At 34.7% G+C, this 12,026-nt stretch overlaps 1 protein-coding gene across 2 annotated transcripts in view; it reads left to right on the forward strand.

The window, feature by feature from the left end:
* Positions 1-785: 785 nt before the first annotated feature.
* The window catches only part of LOC135840485 (runt-related transcription factor 3-like), a 40,722-nt gene continuing 29,481 nt past the window's right edge, over positions 786-12,026 (forward strand). For both annotated transcript variants that reach the window (XM_065357063.1, XM_065357064.1), the window contains exon 1: positions 786-2,186. In XM_065357063.1, the coding sequence (XP_065213135.1) occupies positions 1,835-2,186 (352 nt within the window). In that variant the 5' untranslated portion in view covers positions 786-1,834. The remainder of the gene's footprint in view (positions 2,187-12,026) is intronic.

A 12,026-nucleotide genomic window follows, 5' to 3' on the forward strand; every position in this document is an offset into this window, starting at 1 on the left:
ACAAAATTTGAATCATTTTCGAAATCTTGAAGGACCGAGCCTTTTTTCATCTCAACGTGAAATTCACGTCTCCTGACTCTTTCTCCAACTTTACAACCAATAAGTTCTCAAAATACTTCAACTTCAGCTGCAAAATATCCTCATTTATTTTACCCAAAATCCATCAACAATCAAAATCCACCCTTCCCACAACACTTTTCAAAAACTCGCCAATAAAATCACCCATCTCAGCTAAAACTTCTTCTCGAGAGAGCAAATCCAGCTCGTAACATTCGCCGCCAAACACAGTACGTGTGCGACCGACTTCGGTGCTGCGGGGGGGTTTTCCCTCCTCGCTGACAAGAAAAACTATACGACCGTAGCATGCGCAGGTTGCGGCCACATTACCTTCTTTTCTTACAAGATTCTTTGGCAATTTCTTTTACGTCGTCGTAGTTTCTCGGCTTCTTTCGGGTTTTCTTTTTTGAGCATGGGGGGTTTCGAAAGTAGGCCGCAACTTGGGCCCGTCTTATCCGCAAAAGATGTTCTAAAACTGCGACTCCGCCCACAAGACCCCACGCCCCTTCGCGAAAAAACCTAACCGCACGTCACCCCTACGTCGTCTTTACAGGGCAGAAAGAAGCGAAGAAAATCGCGCGACAAGCGTGGTTTTTTCCCCCGTTTTTCTCCCGCCGATTTCTTCTCGTCCTCGTCTATACGTCTTCGCTGCCTTCTTTCTTTTTGTTCGTCGCTCTGCATCTTGTAGATATACTACAGTCAGTTTTTCTCGAGCTTTTGGACCGCGGGCGCGAGGTAGACGTAGAGTAGCAAAATTTTCCGGCGTCGGCGTTACGTTTTTCCTTCTTTTTTTTCTTCTTCTGCGTTTTTTTCTTCTTTTTTTTACCAACAGTAGCAGATTCTCGTACACGGTACACTTGTCTTCTGCAGAGAGCCAGCCAGCCAGCTAGCGAGCGAAAGAGCGTGCGGCTATACGCATCGAGCACCGAAATACCACGTGTTGATAGGTCGTTTCGGGCACGGGCGCGGTGCGGTGGCGGTGGCGGTGACGGAATTTCTCGCGGGGAGAGCTTGCGGTACCCTGTGCGGTACCCCTTCATTTCGACGATCTTTCTAATAGCGGCGTTGGTTTTTCACCGTTTCTTTTCCCCTCCGCTGGTCGCCACTAATTGCTATTGTGACGGCGTACCACAATTTCCCCTAGAAATTTTTCCATCTCCCCACTCTCGCGTTTTGGCGCCTTTTTCCGCGGCTCAATATTTTTCCACGCCGCGATCCTCTCTCTTTTTTCCTCTTCGTTTTATTTCTTGTTGTTTTTTTTTTTCTTGCCTGCCTTTCTTTTTCCCAACATATACTTCGTCTTCTTCTTCTTCTTCGGCACCGCATACGCCAAAAATCATGACCGTGAGCTGTGAAATCGCGGTCGAACCGACGTCTGTAAGAGTTCACCATTGCATATGTTTTAATTCAACGTCGCGTACACTCGACCTGCTATCATATTGTGGCGACTTCGCGAAATCCTGCTGCAGTCATCGACGTCATCATCGGCATCATCAGCATCATCATCAACATCACCACAATAACCACAACAACCGTCATCTTCATCAAATCCATCACACTACTCGACTCGAATCCTACGTTTACTCGACGTCATCATCGCCATCGTGAACTATGTGACTTCTATTTTTTTTTCGCAATTTTTTTCCTGTCCTTTTCGAGTTCGCGTTATTTCATATTTTCTTCGATGTACTCGTATTTTGATCAACTTCTTTCGAATGCGGTGGTGATTTATTATTACCTATTCTTAGAATAAGTACACGAGATCGATTGTTTTGATATGTTAATGGGTTCGGATGCGATGAACAATTGCGACAATATGCTGCTAACGGCCGATATATTGGCCGAACGAACACTCGAAAGTTTACTAGCCGAGCATCCTGGCGAACTCGTTAGAACCGGGTGTCCGCATCTGGTCTGTACAATGTTACCATCTCATTGGAGATCGAATAAAACTTTACCGGTTGCTTTCAAAGTGGTCGCTTTGGGAGATGTGATGGATGGCACCGTGGTCACCATTAGGGCCGGAAATGATGAAAATTATTGCGCCGAGTTACGAAACAGTACCGCTATCATGAAGAATCAGGTGGCCAAATTCAACGATTTGAGATTCGTTGGAAGAAGCGGAAGAGGTAAATATTTGCCAGTAGTCGTATTTTTTAATCATTTTCAGTGGTTCGTGGAAATCCAAGTGGTTGGAATTTGATCACTTTTATAGAATTTTTTAGGTTTCAACTGGGTATAAAAAAATTTCACATAAATTAAGCACGATCCTGTCGAATTTATTTGGTTACATACCTCATCAAAAAATTTATAATGACATAGACATTTATTTATAAAGTGCTTACAACACAATAATATGACTGGATTTTTTTATTTGCGTTTCTCAACAGTATGTACTTTGAGATTTGATTTTTCCAAAACCTTTGACGAATTTTGATAAAAATATTGGAGGAACGGAAGAGGAAAGTTGGAGGATCCCATGAGGAGAATTTTTTAAAAATCAGATAGACGGTTTAAATTCTACTGTTGATCAAAAAATATCAAAAGCTTGAAAACTGATATCACCGAACTTTGGCAACAAATTTCGTGAAAACGAAGCTCTTCCCTCCCCTCCCCCCCAAAAATTCAATTCCTCATTCTTCGAGAATAGAATTCAACTCTCTGAAATTTCTTTTTCTGAGTTCGCACAGAAAACCTACTTTTATGAGAAAAAAACTGGAATGACAATTTTTCTTTTTTTATTTTGCTAGAGCCCATAATATTTCTCGAAGTAAGTTTTTCTTCACAACCAATGGAATTTCTTTTTGAAATTTCTAAATTTTGACTGAGCAACTGTAAAATTGACCCAACTGTTTTTCGTACAGAACTTCTTTCTGCTATATAAAAAGTAACCGGAGAAACGTTTTCCATTTTTTTCTCCCATCCTATTCTTTTTCAGTAAAAGTCTGAAGAATAAGATTATAATTTATTCGAAAAAATGATCCTAAGTCAATTGAAATGAAACTTTAGTCATCCCTTGTAAATGAAGAAATGACTTTCCTCTTCACAATTTGATTTTTCTGAAATTTGCCCAGTTGGTACCGCGAGCTGAAGATCGAAGCAATGGTCCCAAACCATTCCAAAAATTAAAATTTCTGAAATAAATTCAGATGTAACCTTTGAAATAAAATTTTTTCAATAAAATATCCCATCTTTAAAATTATTACAAGTGGGCCACGAATTCCAAAAACTGATATCGCTTGTATTTTTCAAATTCGAGAAATAAGTCAGTGCTCTGTTCGTTTTCAAAAGTAAAACTGGCGTGGAACCAATATTAAGGTAATACAAAAAAAAAAAAAAAAAAGTCAAAACTAATGCAGGGTGTCTAATAAAATTTCAAAATGAAAAAAAGGACTTAAAAAGGACTTTCAGCAGGTCATTTTTCGATCACTTGTGGAACTTTTTGAGGAGGGGGGGGGGTCAAAATTTTTTTCCAGGTAGGAGGTTCAAAATTTTCATTCAAGTTTTTAGCCAAGGGAATTTTAGCAGGACTTTTAACAGGGCAGTTTTTGAAAACTTAGGATTTTTTAAGAGGGGGAGGAGATATAAAAAATTATGTTATCTTGTGTGATGAGTTACTTAGTGGTTCGTAGATAGATATATTATTTTGCTTCAATATTTTGAAATTCAATTCAAATGATTTTTTTTTTGAAAAATTGAAAATGAAAAAAGAAAAGCTAACGGGCCCGAGTGAAGCGAGGGCAAAAGCTTTAGCAATCCAGTATTTTGAGAGGTATGAAAATGATGTTTTTTGTGTAATAAATTACCTATGTTTTGCTACGAAATCTCAAAATTTAAATGATGATTCAACACCCCAATTCAAAAAAAAAAAAGAAAAGAAAAAATTCAAACTTGAAAAAGAAAAGCAAACAAACCCGAGTGAAGCAAGGCAAAAAGTGTTCAAAATTTCATGTTTTGCTGAGAAGTAAAAAAAAATTGCAAGGAAGGAGGAGTTTATTTTTCTGATTCAAGCTTGGAACATTTCTTGAATTTGAACAATAAGTCACTTATGTGGAAAAGGAAGAGCAAATATCCCGAGCGAAGCGAGGGCAGAAGCTCACAAAAATGTGTGATTCAAGAGTACTAAAAAAGTCGACAAATGAGCCCTTTTCTACAAGTTCAAAATTCCGGAAAAAAGGGGGAAAATTGAAAATTTGAAAAAGTCATTTAGAAAAAAAAGGACTTTTGGATAAAATTGTTGAAAAAAAGGACACTAAAAGGACAAAAAGGTGTCATAGGCAAAAAAAAAGGATTTTGTAGGATAAATAGAATAAATAGGAGTGTTAGACACCCTGTAATGGACGAAATTTTTTTAAATTTTACATGGACGTTTGGATCATCGTCTAGGTAGATCAATGTTGTGACATTACTTTTTTGATAATTGATTTGATAAAGTTGTAGTCAGAGGTTGAAATGTTATCCTTAAGAGGACTTGAATAAAAATTTCCATGATAATTCAATATTCATCTATATTCAAGGGTACTTAGACTTATGTACAATAACTCGAAATATTTTGTTGACGAATTCTTGGCATTACTCGTATGTTAAACTTGTATGGACTTTTAAAAATAGAAGAACAGTTTATGAAATCTTTGCATCATGCCTGAATTTTAAGAACTGGACAAATTTTACGCTGATCTGTGAGACATTGATTGACATTTGAAAATGTAAAAACATCTGCAGATTTCCAGGTGCTTGGAGAAAATCTCCATCAATTCTTAACATTGTGCCAGTTTTTAAAAACTGAAAAAGTGTTCAAAAGTCAGATAAACATTACACATTGATTGAAGAGACAAAATATCAATTCATCAACATGTCACAAAGTAAACAATTTTTAAAACATCTTTTCAAGCTTGACTTTCACAAAAAGCACGTATTTATAAATACATAAAAATAAAAATTTGTTAGAAAAATTTCAAGAATATACTTCAGTTCCATGTTTTTATCACAGGCGTATAAAAAAACTGTTCATACCTTAGCCTACATAATTATTTTGCCTGACTTTTAAGAGCTTGGAGAAAATCACGATGAATTCTTGACACTATGTCAGATTTTAAAAACTGAAACAATCATCAATTTTTGACATTTATTTATAATTTTTCTTGACTTACAAACATCAAAAAAATTCCGTGAGATATATCGGCATTAGGTATGTTAGACTTGGAAAATTTGAAAAAATATCTGACTTTCAAGGTACTACAAAAAGGTTTAACACGTGCCTGGTTAATTTAATGTAGGTACAAAATTCACTAATTTTACAGGAAAAAATTGCAAAATTCCTCATCATTTCCTCAATTTTTCTAGATTTTTTCAAATCGAAGCTATTTACGACGAACCGAGTATGCAAATTATTCAACACCCAAGACACGTCCCTGCTGATTGACTGGAAAAAAGGGGTTTTTTGCTGGAATCCAACTAAAGTTTCCAATTTATCGAACGAGTACGTAGCTTGGGCAGTTGATGGACCATTATAGGAAAGCTAAAATTTCATTTTTGTCGAGATCATGAGTTCTCAAAATTGGAGTTTTTTCCTTCAAAATATGATAAGTAGATAATAATAAGTAACCGTGGTCATCAAGAGATCACCTGATCCAAAAAAAACTGAAAGCAAAGGAATTTCTAAATTTCCAAATTTTGAGTTTTCTCCAATGAGAATGATTGAACATGAAAATTAAAAAAAAATTGAAACATTGAAAATTTGGGAAATTTTCAAAATTTGAGCTCTAGTGTGAGGGGAGGTAAACACTGGCTCACAAATTTAATTTTTCAACGGTACTTCTCAATTTTAATACGTCTTCTCTTGAACAGTTGAGAGTAGAAAACAGGTGTTGAATGAATTGCATACTCGGTTCGCCGTAAATACATATACCTACGTACAAGCGTATTATTTACGGCGAACTGAGTATGCAATTCATTTAACACCGTCTGACTGTCTTCAAAATCTCCCGATTCGGCTCATATTTTCTTTCAAATTCCCTTCGATGGTCTCATTCACGAATTTTCGAACACTTTTGCCTTCGCTTCACTCGGCCAAATTTCTACTTTTTTCCTAAATTAAAATAATTTCACTTGTGAAACTTCCATAAATTCAAAAAGGAAAATAACAAGCTTTATTGTGAGTATTTGTATATCAATATCAATTGGTAAAATTGTTAGATAAGTATTTCATTTCCTATTTCATTTTAGAAACTCGTCATTTTATTCGGAAAAACTGATTAATTTTTTTCTCATGCCGATCGGCAAATTTTCAGTCACCCTCCCCCCCTTCTTTGGAAAACCTCTAGTTTTGTTTCCGTCAGTTAGACTTATTTTTTGCGAAATTGAATAAAAAAGCAAAAACAAAAATCAAATTGCACAACTACAAGTACTTAGCATTCAAGTATCCAAACCTGAGAAAAAACAGGAGGATGGATTCTGAAGAGGAGGGGATGAAATTTTGAGGTCCTATTCGGTGCATCTGCCAGTGGCCTAAAAAATGTAGCCCAGTCAATTGAAAAAATTATTTTTTTGTACGAAATCAGCACCTTTTAGAAATTTGAAATCGTTCGACATTTTTTTAAAATTTGCAATCGGAATTTTTCTCATCAACTTTCACTCTAAGAAAAAAAAATTGTTCAAACCATCTCTAATTATAGTTTTTCTTGCACCATTTCTGAATTTTTGATGTTTTGACAACTTTTAATGGCACCCTGTGGAGCTGGGGGAGTTTAATACGTTACCTACTTACGTACTTATGTACATCAAATCATTAGTTTAAGTATTGGGATATATGTACTTCACCTGCACGGTTACTTCTCAATACTTTTTCAACCCCATTTGTCTTGAGAGCCACAAGAAAACTCCCACTTTCAATTCCATTACACTCGAGGTAATACTCGTACTATGTGCACCTACTCGTGCATGAGGATGCACCCTATGCATTTGTCGGTTTCATTCATTAACCCTTTCTTCGCCCTTATTTTCGCAATAAATCGTTTCATTTTTCGAGAAATATCAAAGAAGGGTAAGCAAAGTAAACTTTCTCAAAACTCCAAACCTATACATTCTGCATAGACAGACAATTACAAAGAAGTAGGTAATTTTCTTGAAAATCTTGACCCTCTGAAAAAGTATCAATGGGCAAATCACCTATTGTTCGTCAGCTTCTCTTTTCTTCGGAGCTGAATTATGTAAAATGGGTTTCTCAATGCTGGCATTACTCGAGATGTGATTTGGAGTCACTTAAACTTTCGAAATATATTTTTAAATGAGACGTCATCGTCAACTACATCTCAAAATTTTTTTTTGAAAAATAATTTAGCAACTTTTTTCTGCGCTTTCAGTACTATCAAAAGAAGCAAAATTAAGCAGAAAAAAAACAACTTTCTGTTGTTTTTGGCAGTATGGGCTTTAAAGTATACAGTCCAACAGTAAAGTTTTGAAACCAGATTCTCTTAAGCAAATCGTATATCATCAGCATACAATAATCAACTTCATTATTACCTGTACTAATTTTAGGCCAAAGTTGCAAAAAGTCGAATGCCCTAAGTACCTGATACCCACTCGCTCAGTTTAGACCACTTTTTTGAAAAACACCAATACAAATAAAACATTCTCTTGAATTACTCTCTTTCCTCGATCAAAAGTTTACATTTTTTTTACTTTTCTTCCGCATCAAAGCATCCAGAAACTAGTTCCAAAAGATCAAAACCAAGACCAAAGAAGTTTTCTAAACCTAATATGAATATAAGAACGAAGCATTCTAAAGGTTGGTCCTCCTTCCCTAAAATTAACCCTTTGAAATTTTAAAAGATGCAAGGTAGGTACTTCTATTAGTCAAGATGAAATACAAATGAGATAGAAAAAAAACATTCTGTAAGAGTTGAAAGTATGTATAGCCCGGATAAACTTTTATCGAATCATTCTTGCAATCATTTTAACGTTTTTGGGCATTTTGATCATGTTCAATAAGGACACTGGCGAGGAAAGGGTATGAGGGTCATATCAAAAAAATAAGTCTATAACAAAGAAAATGAAAATGATCTTTGACTGTAATTCTTCAAAATTAGATGTTATTAAATGACAGATTCGAACATTTAGTCTTTTTCTCAAAAAGCTGAGCTTTTCACTCTGTAGGTAAAATTTGAGCTTTTCAAAATTTAATTACTGAATTTAAAACACTCATTAGTCATTATTCTTTTCAGAACAATTGAAAAGAATAATCTGCTCCAAGTTAACCAGTCTCGACTTAGGAGTTTTCAAAGTTTGGAAGCTCAGCAAGGAATCGCAAAAGCGTGCAAACAGCTTGGCTCATCACTTCCCTACCATTTGGAGATTTAAAACGTAAATTTATTTCAAGAGGCGAAAAACAACGTGTTAAAAAAAATTTCCATTTTTTTGGCTCCAAAATTTTAGAATTTGAATATCGAGTTTTTTTTTTAAATTTCAGTTTTGAAAATGAATAGCAAACAGACCTGAGCAAAACGAGAGCTAAAGCAGTGAAAAGTGTATTTTGTTTGGTTTAAACATTTTTTAAAATTTGAATGATAGATTTTTTTTTAAGTTCAATATGAAAAAAAACAACACAGAGGCCCAAGCCAAGCTAGAACAAAATTTTTTAAAAATTCGTATTTCGAGAAGTTAAAATAATGGTTTTTCGAGACCATGTACTTGTATTTTTCTGACTCCACAATTTTAGAATTTGAATACTTAAAATCTTCAATTTATAAAATAAAAGGCAAGCAAAAAAGCTAGCGAAAATGAGTTTATAGTTTTCCACTCATTTTCAAAGTGCAGGAGCTAGATTCGGTTCCACATTTATCAAGATTCAGACGAAGGTTCTGCACTCCTGAAATACCCACGATAGGCAACTCATTCGACACAATCCTACATATTTTCCCAATGAGGGAACGTTCATCGTATAAAAATCACGCTGTTTTTATTTACCGAGTAGACCGAAGAGTAATTTTTATAATCAAACGAAGCATCCAATAAGCACCTAATGTGCAATCACCGAACTCATACGAATCGAATTTCGAATCAAGCTGGCTTTTTGATAAATTACCTATATGCCTTGTGTACCTACTCGTAGTCGCATACGAAGCTAATGTATATACCTACAGGAAGAGGTAGAATTAGCGTGAAAGTTGATTAACAGAACATTATTTAGTGCGGTTTGATCTCGAATATAATGAAAAGGAGGGTTATATTCGCTGCATATGTCATTTTGTTAACGTGTCATCTCGTTTTATATGAACTTGTCGAACCTGTGCATGGGATTAGTTAATCAACTCGAATTAAAATACTCATAATCATCGTAGTACTACCTACAAACAGTACCTACCTATACGAATATTTTATAATATTGTTTCGTTGATTAAAAACCACAAGCTATTCAAATCGTGTACTAAAATGTTGTTCGTTATTTTATACCAAGAATTTATTTTATACTTTAAAATAACACCAAACCAGTACCTACCCTACGTCATTCGGGAGCTAGTTAATTAATAAAAATTGTAATCACTTTAATGGTAGAATTTTCAGTCGATTCGCATCGATTGTCATTTATTTGAAAAGTTTTCGCTAGGTAGGTATACAAAAAAGGCGTAAATTTTAATTATCCAACATTTAGCGATAAAAAATTCCAAAGAGGGTGCTACGTACTGCGTAAAGGTTCGCCACGCTTGTACTATACTATAAAATGATAAATTGCGAAGGGTGAAACAGTACCAACTACCAAGTTATCGACGAGGTCGAGTGCAAAGTTAAGTAATTTTGTCGATAGCTGATTATCAAATTTTTAAGACCCTTTTTATTAAAAGATACCAGCTCGGATTTTTTTCCTTCTCTCTTTCTCTTTGCCTTTTTGCCGTTTTGTATACACCGTTGTAATCTGATTTCATCCCTTGTTTCTTGTTTTAATCTTACCAGTCTCTTTCCCGCTCTTTACTTTTTTTTTCACCGCGTGTCGATGAATTCGTGTTTAAAAAAAAAAGAAAAAAAGTTGGGTAAATTAGAAAAAGATGAACGTTAAATGTTAGCGACTGTTTCTGGTATAGTCGACATCGTGTCGGTGGTGTTCTGTTCTAGAGTTATAATGAACTCGGATAAGATTGCTTGCAACGTGATTGAACATCGCTGCAGTGCTTGTTTGTATTCGTAAACGAGCTCGAGCTCGTCAATTGCTTATTGGTTGAGTAAATATGCATATCTCATGGTACCTCAAATATTTGATTTGAATTTGTTACAATAAATTTCGCGCCGTTGTCGGTTATATGAAAATTTTGCTAGAGTAGCTCTCTCGCTTCTGACTTTTGCCCTTTTTGATACCCCATATGTTGCAAATCTGCTGGCCGGGTACTTATATGTAGGTACCATACTTGTGTAGTTTACCTAGTCAATTTTCGCATTGTTATCGTATAATGTAATCTGTTATGGTGCGATTGACTCGATACATTTTCCTCGCCATTAACTCGCATACTATATTCGAATAAGTCGAGGCAATTTGAGAAATTTATTTTCCATGTGTGATTTAGTCGGTAGGTCGTAGGTGTAGCAGACCTGTACAGAATGTGTTTAGACGGGTAGGTACTTGTTACATACCTATTCGAAATGAGTAGGTTTTAGGCGAATGCTTGGAAAATGTTTGGGTAAATATTGAATTTAAAAAAAAAAAAAATTAATTGGGTGTTTTACCAAAATATTGAAGGATATCATTTGATATTTTGGCGTAATTCACGCATAATTTTCGAGAGGAAAAAAATATAATTTTCAAAATACGAATTTATCCAGAAGTAAGCGATTTGAAAATTTTCGAACACTTAGAATAACCCTAAAAATGGTCTTGGATTTTGACAGCAATAACTTTTAGGTCGACGTAAGATCTTGAATTATCATCTTTTGAAACTGAGCGATTTTTTTTCCAAAACAGGTTAGGCAGGGGTGAGAGTGAAAAAACAACAACTTTTTAGAAAACGACTTCTCTTTGACAGTCCATATCTTATATCTCCCCTTCAGGAACATCTTCGGAGTTCAATTTTTCTTTGAATAATTTTCAACCAAAAATGAACATCTTCGCCGAATTTGGGTTAAAATTTTTCGATATTTTTTTCGCGATCCCTCCTATGGCACATGGAGTTGAAAAATGGGCAGAAAATTGACGTACAACGAAGGTACCTATTTGGAAAAATTTTCGTATTTTTTTTCACAACCCATTTTAAACAAAAGCAAAATTTTTCAAATTTTTGGTAAAGAAATGTACCTATTGTGCTTCTGTTTTTTACCCCACATTCTCCTACTTTTTCAACGCAATTTCTGACTGAAATTTGAGGGTTTTTTTTGGTCTAAACAGTTGAAAATTTATTTTTAAAAAACTAGAATTGTATTTAGGTACAATGTTTTTTTTTTTTCATCTAAATGAGATTTTTTTTTAATTTCGATTCTTGAAAATAGTAACCTTTTGAAGTAGCATTCTCTGATTCGAACTTCGAACGAAACCAAACTAGATCGAAAGAGCATGTCTTAAAACCTTCGAAACCAAAATTTCAGGTACTAAAAGTTATTTTTAGATTTTTGGCGAATTTATGAAAAAAATTTTAAAAAATACAGTTTTAAGGACGATTTTTTTCAACTTTTTCATGAAATATAATTCCTTTTAAGCATACTAAACTAAATGTGATCTTGGTTTTTTAATTCAAATCCCACGCATCAATAACTATCAATCAATTTTGAGCCAATCTGGAGCCTCCAGAAAATTTTTCAATTTTTTCCAGACACTTCATAAGTTCAAATCAACATGGAAAGGCCATAAAAATTAACTTTGGCACCTGTAACTAAGATCGGTGTACCTACCAATTCAGAAGTAAATTTTTGACCAATTTGTAAATTACAAAAAAAAAAGTGAAAAAAATGAAATTTTCCAAAAAGATACGAGTATGCAGCAAATGGGATCT

This window comes from Planococcus citri, chromosome 3 (assembly GCF_950023065.1).
Source record: "Planococcus citri chromosome 3, ihPlaCitr1.1, whole genome shotgun sequence".
Lineage (NCBI taxonomy): Eukaryota > Metazoa > Arthropoda > Insecta > Hemiptera > Pseudococcidae > Planococcus > Planococcus citri.